The following is a 19,267-nucleotide window of genomic DNA, read 5'->3' on the forward strand; positions in this document are numbered from 1 at the left end:
AGCGCAAAGTGCATAGCAACAGTAGCAATGCATGCCGTAAAGCCTTAAATCATATCTGCCAATGTCTTATTGGTAGACCAAACTCAAACCATAGGTTGAGTCAATTGTTTTGTCGGGCTAGACTGGATGCTTAAATAATTTATCGATGTCATCTATAGTAGCAATGACATCAGTTTGCATGATAATGACAATGCCAAGCTACACAAAGCTAAGGCGGCCATGACTTAATGTTTAGAGAAAGAGTAAGACAAGGTCAAACCCGGCAATTCGGTGCGGGAGAAGAAAATCATAGCCAACAGAGTTTCAGATAAACAAAAGTCTAATATGTTTTCAATATACATAGAATAAACTAAAATAATACTATGTTGAATACTGGCACTCTTAAACTCCTGCAGAGGGTTTACTGTTGTGCCACAGTTTTTGTAGCGCTCCATGTTTACAGCTTGACAAGTTCTGTTTGCAGAAGGCGCTGTGAATAGGAGAACTGAAACGTTGTGTAAACAGCATGACAAGAGTTGGACCGGACCGTACGTCTGCTGCCACTCAGATGACGAAACTTTCTGGGATATGTCCTCACAATATAACTCACCGCTGCCCAGCTAGTTGAGACTGCTCAACTTGTGTGTGTGAGTGGGTGGGTGATTTTAGCTCCATTGCTGTTCCGTTTCCCCCAAGGATACCAAGACCACAAGCTTCATTCTTGGCAGATTTTTCCCACATGCAACGGCCAACTGTGCATTATTTATGTTTCTAAGTGCCATGCATTCTTCAAATGTATTTACGGGTGTTCTGCATATTGTGCACGTTGCATAAAAAAAAGCAGGTGTTGTTGTCGCAGGTGTGGCACAAGTGTCAAACTTTTATGGGCCGTAACCTGCACGGTGATTCAAGTGAAAAAATATTATTGCAGTAATTAACAAATGACTTTCCTCTGCTAGTCTGACGATATTTCCATAGTGATCTCATGTTTGTTTTCAAGAGACACTGACATCAGCTTGCAACAGACATTACACTGGAGCATCTGCCATGAAAATACACAAGCCATTTATCAGCATAATGAAAAGTCGAATCACTGAAGCAATGAGGAAAAGCTATTAGAAATACATTATACTGTGTGAACAAATGTGCACAAACTTGTAAATGCAGAAACTCTAAACGATTAAAGAAGACAAATTATTCTAATAGTCTTTCAGCTGTAGCATTGTGAATCATTGTAAAAGACTATTGTATCATATTTGATGCACAAACTTATAAGGCCTCTCAATTATCATCATGGTCAAAACTTTGATGAAACAATGCCTTCTGCCATCCGATTGATAGTATATGGTTTTTTAGCAAGTAAAAGACATTTTAATTCTATTCAAGTATAATTCTTCAGGTCGTGGTATTTTTTTTTTTCTTTGCTATGATTTGTATAAAGTAAAAATAAGTATAACGTTTATATTGTTAGTAGTATTTCAAGATGAACATTTACTGGAATGAAAAAACTTTGGCTTAACTTAATTATCCATACATAATTTGTAGGGGGAAAAAACATGTTAAATTACAACATGGTAAATCAGGCTTTTGAGGAACATTTATTGATGGGCAACTGGTTTATTTTTGCTCAGTTTTTTCCTACTCGAGTATGAGCTCCACATTCTTCTACCCTAAAGGATTATTAGGAACACCTGTTAAATTTTTCATTAATGCAATTATCTAATCAACCAATCAAATGGCAGTTGCTTCATTTAGGGGTGTGGTCCTGGTCAAGACAATAACTCCAAACTGAATGTCAGAATGGGAAAGAAAGGTGCTTTTGAAAGTAAGCAAAGCGAGGCATGGTTGTTGGTGCCAGATGGGCCGGTCTGAGTATTTCACAATCTGCTCAGTTACTGGGATTTTCACACACAACCATTTCTACTGTTTACAAAGAATGGTGTGAAAAGGGAAAAACATGTAGTATGCAGCAGTCCTGTGGGCGAAAATGCCTTGTTGATGCTAGAGGTCGGAGGAGAATGGGCCGACTGATTCAAGCTGATAGAAGAGCAACTTTGACTGAAATAACCACTCGTTTCAACTGAGGTATGCAGCAAAGCATTTGTGAAGCCACAACACACATAACCTTGAGGCGGATGGGCTACAACAGCAGAAGACCCCACCGGGTACCACTCATCTCCACTACAAATGGGAAAAAGAGGCTACAATTTGCATGAGCTCACCAAAATTGGACAGCTGAAGACTGGAAAAATGTTGCCTGGTCTGATGAGTCTCGATTTCTGTTGAGACATTCAGATGGTAGAGTCAGAATTTGGCGTAAACAGAATGAGAACATATTTTGACAATTTTATATCATTTTCAAGACAAGATTTAATGTATTGACTCTAATGTTATGCGGTGTGTGATCATAATGTAAAAAAGAATACAATTTCCTTACACATTGAATACATGTGGGTGTTCACATGGTAATCATGATTTTTGTGTTAAGATTTTTTTAATAAACTTATCAAATGTTAAACATATTGTTGTTTCATATGCTCAAACAGCAATAAAAAGTTTTTTTTTCCAGGTTGGTTAAGTCAATGCACATGTGCATTGAGCGTGCTGCTCAGTACCTTCACAACCATAGGTATATGTAGATGACACATTTGACTTCTACAGACATGTCTGAATAAAAATGGAAATGTGTTTTCCAAGATGCCGCACCATTGCACACAACCAAGATTTAAATTCCTAAAGAAATGGGATCAACCTTTCACCGGTAAGATTGTGTTGTTTTGTTTTTATATTCTTTCACAATTAAACTATTGAACTATGGTATTTTTCAAATGCTGCTTTAGCTAATGTCTTTTTCTTGTGTCTTCAGTCTAGCAAAATCATCTGCTGAAATCCATTGCATATACACTGATCAGGCATAACATTATGACCATTATAAATATTATGTCATATTATTGTGTTGGCCCCCCTTTTGCTGCCAAAACAGCCCTGAACCATCAAGGCATTGAATCCACTAGACCCCTGAAGATGTTAGCAGCAGATCATTTAAGTCCTGTAAGTTCCAAGGTGGGGCCTCCTTGGATCAGACTTGTTTGTTCAGCGCATCCTACAGATGCTCGATTGAATTTAGATCTGGGGAATTTGGAGGCCAAGTCAACACCTCAAACTCATTGCGCTCGTCAAACAATTTCTGAACTATTTTTGCTTCGTGGCAGGGTGCATTATCCTGCTGAATACTGTTTCCATGAAAGGGTGTACATGGTCTGAAACAATGCATAGGTAAGTGGTACATGTCAAAGCATTGCCCAAAGCATCACACTGCCTCAGCTGGCTTGGCTTCTTCACATACTGTATCCTGGTGCCATGTGTTCCCCAGGTAAGTGACCCACACGCAACCGGTCATTCACATGATGTAAAAGAAAACGTGATTTATCTGACCAGGCCACCTTCTTCCATTGATCCATGGTCCAGTTCTGATGCTCACGTTGGCGCTTTTGACTGTGGACAGAGGTCAGCATGGGCACCCTGACTAGTCTGCGGCTATACAGCCCCATATGCAACAAACTGCAATGCACTGTGTGTTCGGACACCTTTCTATCAGAACCAGCATTACTTTCTTGAGCAAATTGAGCTACAGTAGCTCCTCTGTTTGATCGGACCACACGGGCAAGCCTTGACTGCTAGCTACTCAATTTGAAGTATGATTCATATCAACCGCACAAAATGCATAGCAACAGTAACACAAATAACACAAATTTCCATCTCAATGCAAACGGAAGGCCAAACGGAGAGAAAAAAGGCCTATGGCAACTGGAGCAGACTTTACTAAACTGTAAAAAACAAACAAATGTATGTCTCCAATTGAAAAAAAAATTGTGACTGATAACATCTAAATGTTTCAGTTGGCCAAATGTAATTTCTGTGAATTGATGCAATTTATTTAACAGAAATTCAGTTTGGCCAACTAAAAAAATGCGATGTGATCTGTCACTAGAAAATTTTAAACTGGGGCCTGAAAAAAAAAGTTAATTCTGATTTCATGGTAACCAACAAAATTGAATTAAATGAGCATTGCCCCAATTAACAAAAACTCACACTTGGATGAAAAAAGCTACTGTAATTCATAATGTTGTGTGGTCCTTTATGAGCACAAATATAATGAACTGCTGTCTGTTTCTCTCAGCCATTTTCCATGTAAGCGCTCTGACGCCGACCTCATACAATAACATTAAACAAATAGAGCGCAAAACAGGAATATGGTGACAGCGATCTCGTTCATCACTCAAGTGTGTTTAAATTTGCTTTTCATTTCTTCAGGGAAAAATGTTCATAAGTCACATTCAAATCTCCAGAGAAAATAAACTGGGCCGCATGAGTCATGGCCTCTTTCACGCTATAGTGTGTATGTTAACGGTGTGGGTTGTTTCCTGTGATTTTGACCTATCCCTTCCTCCCGTCCATTGCTGCCTTCTTATCTGCTGCCCTCCAATCACAAGAAAACTGAACTAGAGTAAAGGCTACACAGGAGAGCAGTGACTCAGATAGAGAAAAACATTAAGCAGAAGCAGAGATGATGGAGAGACGTTAAAGATCGCTGATGGCAAAGTGACACTTTGCTTCATGGCTTTTTGGAAAACAGTGTTTGCTACCACTCACAGACGTACTATGAGCATTCATCTGCTTGACATTAAATAAATGTGTCGAGTCTGCAGGGTACATTTGTTTAAATCTATAAGGTCTGAAATGGAACAGTCAGTATATTGACTGATATAATACATGTTCCTGAATGTGCAAGTGCATTGCAGATGGATGGTGTGCAAACTCCCACTGCACTGCCTTAAATGGGAATCGCATAGAAACAAGCCATGTTTTCTGTGTGGTTCTGATTAATACCAGATTTTGACTGCACTGGCCCTCATCCATTTCCCACCCAGGGACATGCTGATTTCTTTTTCTTGCACTGTCGAACACACGTTAGAGTATGCCATGATCTGTTCCCCTATTTTAGACACATCGTTCTTATTTTATAAATGCATTTTCTTGAGTCTTGACACAATGCCAGTTGGAACAACAGGCCAAATAGCTAAAATGGGAGTTGGACCACTATACGCAAAGCTCTTTGCTGCAATAAACTTTGCTGTATGTGCAAGGCGAGCTTTATGGGGGAGTTTACAAATGCAGTCTTTAGTTTGTAAAAGGTGACGTTATACCATTATACACAAATCAGCATGATGGAAGGTGTGAGCAAAAAAAATGCACTGCTTTGTATTTTATTTTGTGTAGTAAGAAGAAGAAGAAGAAGAAGAATATATGGTATAATATTATTAGATATAATTATATGATAAATAATTGTATTTGTACATTATTAAATATTTAATATAGAATTATTTAATTTTACTATAATCAAAAAATATACACAATGTTGCCATGGCCACAGGTGTATAAAATCCAGCACCTAGGCACTCAGACGCGTCGACAAACATTTGTGAAAGAATGGGTCCCTCTCAGGAGCTCAGTGAATTCAAGCGTGGTGCTGTGATAGGTTGACACCTGTACAATAAGTCCATTCGTGAAAATTCCTTATTACTAAATATTCCACAGTCAACTGAGCTATGAAGTGCTAGGCCACATAAAATTACAGAGCAGGGTCAGTGCATGCTGTGGAGCACAGTGCACAGAAGTCACCAACTGCAGAATCAATAGCTACAGACCTCCAAACTTTGTGTGGCCTTCAGATTAGCTCAAGAAGAGTGCGTAGAGCTACATGGAATGGGTTTCCATGGTCAAGCAGCTGCATCCAAGCCACATCATCAAGTGCAATGCAAAGTGTCATATGCAGTGGTGCAAAGGACGTCGACACTGGACTCTAAAGCAGTGGAGATGTGTTCTCTAGAGTGATGAATCACTCTTCTCTATCTGGCAATCTGATGGACGAGTCTGCGTTTGACAGTTATTAGGAGAATGGTACTTGCCTGATTGCAGTGTGCCAAGTGTAAAGTTTGGTGGGGGGATTATGGTGTGGGGTTGTTTTTCAGGGGTTGGGCTTGGCCCCTTATAGTTTCAGGGAAGAAAACTCTTAATGCTAAAACATTTTTGGACAATTTTATGCACCCAACTTTGTGGGAGCAGTTTAGGGATTGCCCCTTCTGGTTTTAACATGACTGCGCACCAGTGCACAAAGCAAGGTCCATAAAGGACATGGATACATGGATGAGCAAGTTTGGTGTGGAGGAACTTGACTGGCCTGCACAACTTGACTGAGTCCTCCTGACCTCAACCGATAGAACACCTTTGGGATAAATTATAGCAGAGACTCATCAGGTCTTCTCTTAAAGCTCTAATCTGCTCCCAAAAATTTCGAAAAAAGTCCGTTAGTGCCTCAGTGACAACTTTACTCAGAGAAGCCGTCAGTCTCAGCTGTCAATCATGACGTCACACCCCCCGTTTTTATAGCATCAAATAACTAACTCAAACTAAACTTATTTTTAAAACGAACACCTGAAATGAAATCATCGTGATGATAACTGCCTTCAGTGACATAAACTAACTTTGGGGAAAATTTTTTGAAGTGTAATTTTATTATTTAGTTTGCCTCGCGTCCATTAGAAATCACAGAGGGGCGGCTATACTGGGACCGGTCACCGGGGGGCGATCGAGGCGCGAAAGCTTCAGTAAATGAGAGGGAGACTGCAGGCTTGGTCCAACATCAGTGACTGACCTAACAAATGTGCTTTTAGAAGAATGGTCAAAAATTCCCATAAACACACTGCTAAACCTTGTGGAAAGCCTACCCAGAAGAGTTGAAGCTCTTATAGCTGCAAAGGGTGGGACAACCCCATATTAAACCCTACGGATTAAAAATGCGATATCCCTTAAAGTTCATGTGCATGTAAAGCCAGGCGTCCCAAAACGTTTGGCACTAGTGTTCATGTTTCACATGATACATTTTTTATGTTTATTATGTAGCATTGCAATATAGGTGTATAAAAATAAAATAAAACCAATGATGTCCATTCAAATAACCGCAGGGTTTTAAGGGGTTAAAATAATACTTGACGCTTTAGTGCCATATTACGTCATCAACATGAGCCACGAGTATTGACATTCAGACGCATGCGGAATGTTTTCATGAGGTTTTGACCTTTACATTAACGTTTACCTTTACCTTTGTTTGTATCCGGTAAGTGTATTGTGTGCACCTTTATTTTACATAAACACAGAACTGCCTGTTGTTGTTGCGTTATGGAAAGTTAGCCTCAGTCCAACAGATTTTTGCAAGCCGGTTAGCTTAGAACTAGCAGCTGATGCTTTGCCTGCAAGTGCGTTTAACGTGAACATTTACTAACTTACATTCCAGAGGACTGCAAACCTTACACGACATGTCTGCGCGTCAAGCATCGGTCCATGCGAAATGGATCATTGGTCAAGTCATCGGAACCAAGATGAAGAAGGCGGCAAAGGTTCGAGTTACCAGACTTGTGCTTGATCCTTACCTGCTCAAGGTAAGATATGTTGACCCGCTTCCTATAAAACATACGTATCTGACAAACTAAATCGCAGCAGTCTCACTTATGTTTAACTAAGTAAAATATCGACGCGTGTACTGATGCATTTATTCACTTGCTCCTTTCCAAGTACTACAACAAGAGGACGACCTACTTTGCCCATGATGCTTTGGAGCAGTGCACTGTTGGGGATGTTGTTTTGTTGAAGGCCTTGCCGGAGAAAAGATCCAAACATGTCAAACATGAACTTGCTGAGATTGTGTATAAAGTTGGGCAGGTGGTGGACCCGCTCACTGGGAAGAGGGTCGCTGGGAAACAGTATCGGGAGCCTCTTACGGAAAGCACAGAAGACGCAGAAGTATCTTTAACGGAAAAACTGGGGCAACTGAACATTACAGCCTCCGTACCTCCTTCTCTCTCATAGCGTTCTGTTTCTCTTTGATGTCTGCATTTTCACATAAAATATTACTTACATAAAATGTCTTTTTCTTTTTACACTGACCGACAATTTTACAGTTCTATATTGTTATTAAAGGGATTTCACCCAAAATGAATAGTCATAATTTACTCACCACCAAGTTGTATGTATGAATTTTACCTGTGAATTTCACCTGTATGGATTTCTTTCTTCTGCCAAATACAAAAGAATATATTTTTTTCAGAATGTTGGCAACCAACCAGTTGATGGCACGCACCCATTGACTTTCATAGTATTTCCCCCCTCCATGCTATGGAAGTCAATGGAGCCCATCAACGGTTTGGTTAAACATATTCTTCTAAATAGAAAAAAGAAATTAATACAGGGTTGGATCAACTTGAGGGTGAGTAATTATTGCCATAATAAAATTTGTCTGAACTATCTATTTAAAATTATTAATTATGAATATTAGCAGATTTAAAATCACCATTTTACTACGTAACTAGTCGTTTTCTGTGGAAGTTCAATGTGGCAGTGCCCTCTAGTGGAAGTAATGACCAATAACACTTTCCACACTAGTTTCTTGTCATTGATAATTGGTCTGTGGTCAGAACGTGTTGTAAATTCCAAAAATTAGTATTTTCAAACACATTTTACATTAAAAACATGTAACCTAGCTATCTATGTGTAAATTGCGTTTTTTGAAAAAAGTTAAATATTTTCTATAATCCAGAAGACAAGTTACAATTGTTTATTTAAAAGATAACAGAACATTAATACTGATATGACTTGCATAATTATTTGAAAACAATAGAAGTCTTAAGATTTTAAAAAGATGATTTCTATTTCTTTCATTACATTTGAACATAAAATATATTTAAATTGCAGTATTCATTTACACACTGTCAGTTATAGAGAGATTTATGACACAGTCTATTCAAAAATATACCAAGATAGGAAAAAAGCCACCAATCAACCTTAAAGCTGTGCACTTTATACAGCGTTGTCATGTGCTTGCCATGTCTACCTGAATGTAAACCGCACATTATTTTACTTCCATCATATGATGCTGCATGTTTGGTGTTTTCTGAGTGGTTCTCACTGTGTCGATTCCACTGTCCTCTGAATATGAGACACTTCCAGCACTGGCATGAGGAGCTGGAACGCATCCTGGATGTATGATGCACTGTTTGATGCCTAAAATTGAAAGAAGATTTTAACACCCCAGTGCAAACATCCAACTACTAACCTTAAAAAGCCTTTTTATTTTATTTAGGTTTATGTGAATGTGCATAACCATCTTAGAGACAAACCTCCAGAAAAACACTGGTAATCAGTGGATTGAGAACTTCTCCCTTTTCATTAGCCTGAAAAACCAACAATTAGAATCTGAATTTGAATATATATTAGGAATATATAATGTAGGATATGATAAAAAAAATGTATACAGGTCCTTCTAAAAAAATTAGCATATGTGATAAAAGTTCATTATTTTCCATAATGTAATGATAAAAATTAAACTTTCATATATTTTAGATTCATTGCACACCAACTGAAATATTTCAGGTCTTTTATTGTTTTAATACTGATGATTTTGGCATACAGCTCATGAAAAACCCAAATTCCTATCTTAAAAAATTAGCATATCATGAAAAGGTTCTCTAAACGAGCTATTAACCTAATCATCTGAATCAACTAATTAACTCTAAACACCTGCAAAAGATTCCTGAGGCTTTTAAAAACTCCCAGCCTGGTTCATTACTCAAAACCGCAATCATGGGTAAGACTGCCGATCCGAACCTGTCCAGAAGGCCATCATTGACACCCTCAAGCGAGAGGCTAAGACACAGAAATAAATTTCTGAACGAATAGGCTGTTCCCAGAGTGCTGTATCAAGGCACCTCAGTGGGAAGTCTGTGGGAAGGAAAAGGTGTGGCAAAAAACGCTGCACAACGAGAAGAGGTGACCGGACCCTGAGGAAGATTGTGGAGAAGGACCGATTCCAGACCTTGGGGGACCTGCGGAAGCAGTGGACTGAGTCTGGAGTAGAAACATCCAGAGCCACCGTGCACAGGCGTGTGCAGGAAATGGGCTACAGGTGCCGCATTCCCCAGGTCAAGACACTTTGGGCGACAGAGAAGCAGCACTGGACTGTTGCTCAGTGGTCCAAAGTACTTTTCGGATGAAAGCAAATTTTGCATGTCAATCGGAAATCAAGGTGCCAGAGTCTGGAGGAAGACTGGGGAGAAGGAAATGCCAAAATGCCTGAAGTCCAGTGTCAAGTACCCACAGTCAGTGATGGTCTGGGGTGCCATGTCAGCTGCTGGTGTTGGTCCAATGTGTTTTATCAAGGGCAGGGTCAATGCAGCTAGCTATCAGGAGATTTTGGAGCACTTCATGCTTCCATCTGCTGAAAAGCGTTATGGAGATGAAGATTTTGTTTTTTCAGCACGACCTGGCACCTGCTCACAGTGCCAAAACCACTGGTAAATGATTTACTGACCATGGTATTACTGTGCTCAATTGGCCTGCCAACTCTCCTGACCTGAACCCCATAGAGAATCTGTGGGATACTGTGAAGAGAACGTTGAGAGACGCAAGACCCGACACTCTGGATGAGCTTAAGGCCGCTATCGAAGCATCCTGGGCATTGAAGCAGTAATTTCTGCAAAAGGATTCCCGACCAAGTATTGAGTGCATAACTGAACATAGTTATTTGAAGGTTGACTTTTTTTTGTATTTTTTGAACACTTTTCTTTTATTGGTCGGATGAAATATGCTAATTGTTTGAGACAGGAATTTTGAGTTTTCATGAGCTGTATGCCAAAATCATCATTATTAAAACAATAAAAGACCTGACATATTTCAGTTGGTGTGCAATAAATCTAAAATATATGAAAGTTAAATTTTTATCATTACATTATGGAAAATAATGAACTTTTATCGAATGCTATTTTTTTGAAAAGGACCTGTATATTTTCACAGTATTTTATGCAAATGCTATTTCCCTGAAACTACCAAAATCAATAATGATCATAAACAATATTATAGATCTCCAGACTACTATCTTACCCCAATGGTAGTCAAACACGACGTGAACTTTTTGGATAGTAGTGATACCTCCTTACAAATAACAATGGTAAGTCTGAAAGTGAAACACATTATGATTTTAATTTTTCCAAATACTACAATTTGCACAATTTCTGCCGCAAGAGAACTCACTGCGATAAGACTTTGGCTTGTTCCGCGGCCGTCACCTCCTCTGTGTGACAGTGGAGAAGCATTTCAGCCGTTTTGTGGAACTGCTCTATGGATCTGGCTGAGAACTCGGCCAGACTTGTAATGGCAGACAAATGGGCTTCCTATGAAAAAGAGTAACCCAAATGGTCAAAACAATGAAAAGATACATTATTCTATGTTTGACATATTATTTATGCATAATGCAAAATACATTCTGTTCATTGTAGGCTTAATAGCAAGAGTTGCAGACCTCAACGTTGCATTTTGTCACTGCCGTTTCCTGTTCTTTCTCCTCTTCTCCTTCTTCTTGCTGTGGGCCTTCACTTTGTAGCTTCATGTTTGTGATATAGTTAAATGCGTTTTTTCTGGCCTGAGTGGATAGGAGTAAAAGTAAATAATGAGACACAAAATATTTGAAGTTTACAATTATAAAGAGAAGCTAAAGTGATACCTTGCTTAGTTTGTCTGCTGATGTGGAGATCTGTAATCTTTCAAGAACATCTGTCAGTTCCTTCACAAAATCCTCTCCATCATCTCCTGAGGATAAAGATTAAGAATTATCTTTATGTGCACAACAACATGCCTATATTATATTTAGATTTTCCGATTTCTTTAGCGTAATGTTGCTCTTTGAGTCAAAAGTCACTCCAAACAAAGGTTTCTAAACTCCCTGAAATGCCTCTATAGGAGTATTAAGTTTTCTTTCTGGAATGTACAGAAAGAAACCCCATTAAGAGGTTAGAGGACTCCACTCGACTAAGAGGGACACTGGAAGCTATCAGAGCCGAAGCTGTCGGAAAAACTGCTCCCTACTGAAGGGAAGGTGGTCACTAGGATGTCGGGCTGCTACTATTCGGTCTCAAAAACCCAAAATCTGTGACTGTACAGACAGGGGAGCCCCGGATTTAGTCAGGAATAGTACTTTAGCCTTTAGTTAAATATGATTGTTATCATAGAGACAGTAACTAAACTAAACGGGTGTGTTTTCCATACGACAATGTAAATCGCTGCATAACTACCATAGTAGTATGCATCAACTAGTTAGTCACAACTGTTTACCGAAACCGTACTGTCGTAAATTTGTCATTCCACCACCCTGGTTAATGATGCCACGCAGGTGGTGGAGAAAAAACTTATTTTAATGAATCCATTTGAGATCGAATTAATGCTTTAATGCTCAAATTAATTGTTATAAATTACGGACAAGGCATCTGAAGACTAATTCTCATTTTTCTCATTTAGCTGTGATCTCACTCACAGAATGTAAAATGCACACATCCGCTTGGGTATTCATAATGCGGTGCGGAGCAAAGCGAGTGTTTTCAAATAATTCCTATGAAAGTTAACCTTCCATATGCATGAACTGAATACGCGCCAGACTGGACACACACGGTGGATGACTGTGCGGCTGTGAATAAACGCCCTGTCAGCCGTGCTCATTTTAGTTTCGGTTTAGAATTAGCGCCAGTTCAGGGGCGGGTTGCTTGAATTGTGGTTTATTCTTAATGAAAAACACGCAAAAAAAAACAGTACAATGACAAACTCACTTAAAGGGATAGTTCACCCTGAAATTAAATGAAAGCCATCTTTTACTCACCCTGCTGTTGATTCAATGCCCTATGTCCTTCTATCCCTTTCGGACCTCAAAAACAGAAAATTTAAAAATAGTCCTGCATGTGTCCCTTCCTATTAGAGTGCGGATCGGGCTGCATTTTTCTGTCCGAGCCCGGCCCGCGTCCGACAGAACAGTAACCAAACCCGACCCGAGCCCGACAGTCATTAAAATATTTATGTCCGAGCCCGACCCGAGCCAGACAGTTAAAATCTATTTTTTTTCCTCATATACTAATGACATGTACGTTTGTTTGTGTGGAAAGCCCGCTTTTATTAAGCAACTGTAGGAAGGCATTATGAAATGTTTACAGACGAGCGCATCAGCATGCGCATGGGGCATCAAACGTTACACAGAGCCCAATCAAATAGCCAACTGAAATTAAATGAACAAAGGTCTGCTAAAAATGGCCCAAGCTAACAGAACAAAACATTAACGGAACACAATTGAAATGCTTATTGAAATGAAAGTCATCTTACCAATTTGCTCAAACTGTATGGTTCCTAAACTGCAACATGGGATCTACTTACATAATCTATCCATCAAAGTTTAGGTTAATCGAGGTTTTATGCAGAAAAAGGATTGCATCAACTGTGGATGGCTTCAAGGCTGTTCTGCTGCCAGCAGAGCTGAAGTTGCGCTCACTGGAATGACAAGGATGCCGCGGGCAATATGCACACACGTGTTGCGCGTTGTTTTTCCGCATGCAGGAAGACGGATGTTAGGGTAATATTTTACATTTATTTTAATCACAAAAACAAACCATTGCATCAAGTTAAACAGGCCTATTGGCTACTTGCATAATAAGCAGTTTTAAATTTAAAAGGTTCAATGCCTTATCGCGCTGACGTGACCAAGCCCGACCCGAACCTCATTTCTAAATATCTGTCCGAACCCGGCCTGACCCGTCGGGTACCGTCGGAACCCATCGGGCTCGGGTCGGGTATCCATCCTCTACTTCCTATACTGGCAGTGGCTAGCGACTAGGGTAAACATTACAAAAATTATACAAAAGTATGACACAATACAGTGAGACGCGCCATATATGGAAAGTGTCCAGGAGGCATACTATACGTTTTTGAGAGAAATAACGTATTATTCAGTCAAAACACTGAGCTCGGCCGTTACTATTCCTGTAATGATGCCTAGTACTAGCCGTCAGCAGGAACGAGCAGAGTAACGGCCGAGCTCAGTGTTTTGTGTGTGTGTGTTACTTTTAACTTGAACTTGTATTCTTTGTACTTTTTACCTTTCATATCATCCTCCACCTCATCGTCAAACTCCATGAGGGAAAAAGGCTTTTTAATGTCTTGTAGTTCCTCTCTCAGTTTAGCTAACTCCTCACCGGACAGAGTGGTCAGCACAGATTTCACCTGCGCAAAAACACAACATCAACATTAAAATCCTTCACTGTTTTAAAGACTATCATTGTTTGAATTTGTAAAATAAATTCTATTGACCTTAGCTTCACTCTCTCTAGAGAGGATCTCCAAAGCCTCCAGATGGGACAGGCCTTGAAACTCATCAAACAACATTCCATAATGAGCCTTTTTGCCCGTTTCCGAAGTGACGTTTTCAGCTTTCTGCTGCTCCTCACGTTCCTTTGCTTCCCTTAAGACCTTTGAGAGATGAAAAATAGAATCGGGTCAGTTTCATACAAAAGATTCGAGTCAAGTATAAGGTCATATCTTATATTTATGCAGGTGTGTTGAAGTTGCTATAAATATATTCCATCTCATTAGGACAGACAGTCATCACGGCTTCTGCACCTGTGACAGTGTGGAGTTTCTGTTCATCAGCCCCTTGGTTTTCTTAAATCCGGGGTCTCCTTCTGCTATCACATCCATGGTCTTCTTCCCAATGAACTCCAATGCATCCAAACCACCACTTATTACTGTTTTACCCTAGCCAACAAGCACAAGAAGACTGAATAAATAAATATACAATCAAATAAAATATACAAAAATAAGTATTAAAAATAAATGCTTAAAATATTTTTTTATTAATATTTATTTCTACAATCATTCATAAAATAATAAATGCTACATGCTGCTTTTACATAATTTTCTAATCTTTCATCTCTTTTTAATCTTATTTTTGTAATTAAATTAAGTACGCACAACTTAATTTGTTTAACATTTTTATTTGCACTTAAGGATGTCAAAAATAGAATCATGAGATTAAACAGATAATAAATAAAAAACATTATTAAACATAAATTATAGCCTACAAATATTGTCTATGGAAATATTTAAAGGGTTAGTTCACCCAAAAATAAAATTTAGTCCATGGATTACTCACCCTCAAGTCATCCTAGGTCTATATGACATTCTTCTTTCAGGCGAATAAAATTGGAGTTAAATTAAAAAACTCCTAGCTAATCCAGGGTTTATAATGGCAGTAAATTGTTGCTTCATTTATGAAGTCCATAAAGTGCATATATCCATCATATAACTCCTCCACACGGCTCTGAGGGTTAATAAAGGCCTTCTGAAGAGAAGTGGCACGTTTGAGTAAGACAAATATCCATATTTAAAACTTTATAGACTAAAATATGTAACTTCCGGAATCCGGAGGAAAGCCGTGCGCAATTCAATTTACGGCAAATTTTATTCGTCTGAAAAAAGAATGTCATATACATCTAAGATGATTGAGGGTGAGTAAATCATGGGGTATTTTTTTTGGAGTGAACTAACCTAAGTTTTATTTTCAGAAATTGTGATATATGGGACACCTAGTTTCTGTAAATTGCATAGTAATAATAATAAATGAATTATTATTAATTATGTTTATTAGATGTTTTTCAGGGAACAGTCATGACTTGATTTTACAGGCTAACTAAAATAATAAAAAAGGATGTGTTTTTGAACAACAAAGCATGTTAACCTATTTTATGACACCCAATAAACAAAATAATGACCTTTTACTAAGTAGCACCATCAGACCGCTTTAAAGCTGGTTTTGTCTTATTTTAAATCATTGTCATCTTGACGCTTGCTTGGAAGTTGAGAACCACTGCCAAAAACATCATTACATAATTTAAAAAAGCAATGGTATCATTCAACAACAAAAAATATGAAAATATTTACATTTACATTTACATTTAATCATTTAGCAGACGCTTTTATCCAAAGCGACTTACAAAAAAGGGTAGAGCAATAGAAGCAACGAAACAAACAAAGCCAACAACCTGTAAGAGCTGTAAGAAATCTCAATTAAAATATGAAAATAAATATAGATACTAAAATCTTAAAAAAAGCTATCTATATCTTAGATATCTAAAAAGCTTGCCCTTACCGTACTCTGAACTACAGTGGTTAAAGATGACAGCATTCCCATACTACTGGAGGAGATCATTCCCATAGCACCGCCCATCCCACCGCCCCTCTCCCCTTCATCTTTATTCCTCTCACTGCTGTCTGAACCTGCAGGCAGAAGGCAGAAAGATCATAAATACTAGGGTTATGTAAGAGCATGTATACTAATTCACATGTCAAATGAAGAGCACATCATTACCATCAGTTTTTTCCTCCTCCTCCACTTGAGCTGAAAGCTCCTCAGGACTTGGGATTCCAAGAGAAGTCTCAGCTTTCTCAATGACCTGTGTAAACCCTTGGCCTTAGACAATGAGAAAAACAGTTTTAGTGTTGATGATATATATAAACGAAGCTGTTTAATACAAAAAAGTATTCAAAATAGTGTGCCACTTACCCACAGTAGCTACAGTTGCAGTAGCAGTGGAGAGGATAGATTTACCCCAGCTGCCCCAGTAACCCCAACCTCCCTGGGAAACAGTTGTCTCTGTAGAGGCCTGATGGGAAAAAAGTGACAATTTATTAATAGATAATTTTAGAATAGTTTTTGGACAGGATTAGAAAAGGCAAAGCTTGGCTAAATTGTCTGATTCATCACAACAGACAGGGCCATCTGACCAATAAGAGTAGACTGGACTTCTTGAAAAGGCAGCTACATTTTCTGGTGTACAATCTACAAATCATTTCTACATACAGTACTCTGCAAAGGTCTTCGGATTGGCACATTAGTATTTTCATCCCCCCAAAATGTATTTTGCATATTTGAACCCTTTCCAGCAGTGACTATGATTTTGAGATCTATCTTTTCACACTGAGGACAACTGTGGGACTTGAACCTTTTAATTTGTTTGGTTACCTTTTTTAAAAGTTGTCTTTCCAGTCACTGCTGGAAAGGGTTCAAAAATGCATAAGATGCTGGAAGACTGAAGAATTTACAGTCTTAAGGATTTTCCTGAAGAACGTTGGGCAGTTTAACTGCACAGGACAAACAAGGAACTCAAGAATAACCATCACAGTAAAAGTTGACCGAGGTCATCTTTATAAAATCTTATTTTTTTGCCTTGTGGACTGCATGTAAAATATATTTATCAGGATGGCACTAAATAAAAAATAACATGCATTTTTATGATCCTTCTTATTTTGTTAAAAAAATTCACAATTTGCAGATTCTGCAAGGGGTATGTAAACTTTTAAAGCACAAATGTGTGTGTATATATACATACATTTTTTTATTAATATAAGTAAAAGTGTGATAAAAGCCTACATTTGGAGCATTTTCTGTTGATTGTGGTGTCTCTAGGGTCTTCTGTTCTTCTGCTGGAGGTTTATGTTCTGGTCTTTTCCTCGTCTTTTGGGTTGGTGCTACATCAGTAGAGCTGTCACTCTGGACATCAGCAGAGGGCTCATCTCGGGGGGCTGATGACGGCTCTTTGGGCTCCTGATCCATAGATTTCTCTGTCTGGTCACATGTGGAGCTTTCGCTGTCGGACATCTTAACACATACCAGCTTCCTGAAATAGACAAATAAATAGTTAACTTACTTTTAATGCACAGGATATCTAAATGATATATAACTGAGTACATGACAGAGTAGTTTATGGAATTGAAAACAAACACATTTTAAACTGCCTTCAAAGCAGCACAACGTGTCATATAGCACAACTTACTGAGGGTAAGGATTATGATGATTCTTAATAAAATAAGATTCAGTACACAGATTATAGACATTAGTGAACTTCTAGATATGACTTGATCATGAATACATACATACTATTAAGTTGCATAGCTAAATAAACATTACATCTGTCACAGTGGCATACTGTTCTGTACAGTATTTAAAGCTAAGCTAACTTTCATCAGCCAGTTAGTCAACTTCCAGTAAGTTGGATGCTATAAAGCCATGTAGGGAAGACGTTTCTACTAAAATAAATAAGGAAAACCAAAAAATATCCAACCTATTGCTGCCCGTTTCGCTTCTCTTTCGTCCGGCCACGTCACTGGACTTAAGTCCTCTGCTGTTGTTTTGTTTTTCCCGTTACACACACTCACTCCCTCCCTCTTCCATTAAGGATGAAAACATTCACTCAACATGTTATTCTGCCACCTGCTGTTTGGAGGACGCTCTCCCCAACAGACCAACAGAACCAACAGACAGTTCACCCCAAAAAATTCACTCATGTTCTTCCATATCTGTATGAATTTCTTTCTTCGGCTGGATATACACCAAAGATATTTTGTCAATCCTGTTTGATTACTGACATTCTTCTTCTTTTGTCTTTAACAGAAGAAAGAACTTCATATATATTATAGCCACAGTTAATACAAATGGACTTAAAGGGTTCACCCAAAAATGCAATTTGTGCCTAATTACTTACCCTAATGTCATTTTATAAAGCGACGAGATTGTAGTTTTTGTGCGCAAAAAAAATGAAATAACGACTTATATAGTGATGGGCCGTTTCGAAGTTTCGAAAAGGTTATGAATCAGCTTATTGATTCATAATTCGGATCGCGTGTCAAACTGCTGAAATCACGGGACATTGGCGATCCAAATCATGAATCAATAAGCTGATTCATAACATTTGAAACTTTGATTTAAATCACCCCGTCACTATAAGTCGTTATTTTTTGGGGGGGTTGATGCACAAAAACTATTCTCGTCATGTCATAAAATTATTGTAGAGTCACTATAGTGAGATGGGCTTTGAAACGACGTCTTTAGTGCCTTTTATGGGCCTTGAGAGAGGAAATAACATTGGTATCAATGAAGGCCTTTCTGAGCCATCAGATGGCAAAATATTCAATAAAAATATCTTCATTTGTGTTCAGAAAATGAACGGAGGTCTTACAGGTGTATCTTTGGGTGAACTAACCCTTTAATTATTATAATTTTCAACTGTATTTTTTTATCTGAGTACAGGTTTTACTGTATTGGTTGGTAGTTATATTATACACAAAACTTTACAAATAAAGATTAAATTAAATTAAAAATATATCGTCTTTTTATTATAATTTTTTTAATGTCCCAATATTATAAAACAGTATTTAAAAAATAGCAGTAAAATTGTGCACGGTTCACAGATTACAGTGTGCTGTGTTTGTTTGTTTGTTTTGTCACTCGGTTGGGCATTTTTTTGTTGAATATATAACAAATTATTCAAACCATTGATTCCAGTCGAAGTCAAAAAAAGAAACAACATAC

General features: G+C 38.3%; 2 protein-coding genes and 1 long non-coding RNA gene across 3 annotated transcripts in view; 1 reads left to right on the top strand and 2 right to left on the bottom strand.

Annotated features, from left to right (window-relative positions):
- LOC137046335 (uncharacterized) overlaps nt 1-8,570 on the bottom strand; it is a 34,456-nt gene extending 25,886 nt beyond the window's left edge. The window contains exon 1 of the long non-coding RNA XR_010898937.1: nt 8,080-8,570. This is a non-coding gene — a long non-coding RNA (uncharacterized lncRNA). The remainder of the gene's footprint in view (nt 1-8,079) is intronic.
- On the top strand, nt 7,040-8,579 carry mrps17 (mitochondrial ribosomal protein S17). Its single transcript, XM_067423495.1, has 3 exons — nt 7,040-7,156; nt 7,334-7,478; nt 7,612-8,579. The coding sequence occupies exons 2-3, from the start codon at nt 7,356-7,358 to the stop codon at nt 7,903-7,905; spliced, it is 417 nt and encodes a 138-aa protein (XP_067279596.1). The 5' UTR covers nt 7,040-7,156; nt 7,334-7,355; the 3' UTR covers nt 7,906-8,579.
- A 56-nt stretch (nt 8,580-8,635) lies between these two features.
- Nucleotides 8,636-18,162, bottom strand: fam114a2 (family with sequence similarity 114 member A2). The gene is made up of 14 exons (XM_067423906.1): nt 18,021-18,162; nt 17,330-17,576; nt 16,463-16,562; nt 16,268-16,369; nt 16,049-16,176; nt 14,521-14,655; nt 14,212-14,370; nt 14,001-14,124; nt 11,591-11,676; nt 11,390-11,509; nt 11,122-11,261; nt 10,972-11,044; nt 9,213-9,266; nt 8,636-9,096 (listed from the first exon to the last, which is right to left on the bottom strand). The coding sequence occupies exons 2-14, from the start codon at nt 17,555-17,557 to the stop codon at nt 8,998-9,000; spliced, it is 1,548 nt and encodes a 515-aa protein (XP_067280007.1). The 5' UTR covers nt 17,558-17,576; nt 18,021-18,162; the 3' UTR covers nt 8,636-8,997.
- Between the last annotated feature and the right edge of the window lie 1,105 nt (nt 18,163-19,267).

The sequence above is a fragment of the Pseudorasbora parva genome, chromosome 18, assembly GCF_024679245.1.
Source record: "Pseudorasbora parva isolate DD20220531a chromosome 18, ASM2467924v1, whole genome shotgun sequence".
Taxonomy (NCBI): Eukaryota; Metazoa; Chordata; class Actinopteri; order Cypriniformes; family Gobionidae; genus Pseudorasbora; species Pseudorasbora parva.

Excerpts from the sequence above, each read along its gene's own strand:
- fam114a2 (XM_067423906.1), bottom strand. The coding sequence starts at position 17,557 with ATGTCCGACAGCGAAAGCTCCACATGTGACCAGACAGAGAAATCTATG. Across the intron at positions 11,510-11,590 it reads CAGCAGACAAACTAAGCAAG|GCCAGAAAAAACGCATTTAA; the intron begins GTATCACTTTAG and ends CTATCCACTCAG. Across the intron at positions 11,045-11,121 it reads CAAGCCAAAGTCTTATCGCA|ACTTACCATTGTTATTTGTA; the intron begins GTGAGTTCTCTT and ends TTTCACTTTCAG.
- mrps17 (XM_067423495.1), top strand. The coding sequence starts at position 7,356 with ATGTCTGCGCGTCAAGCATCGGTCCATGCGAAATGGATCATTGGTCAA. Across the intron at positions 7,479-7,611 it reads TTGATCCTTACCTGCTCAAG|TACTACAACAAGAGGACGAC; the intron begins GTAAGATATGTT and ends CTCCTTTCCAAG.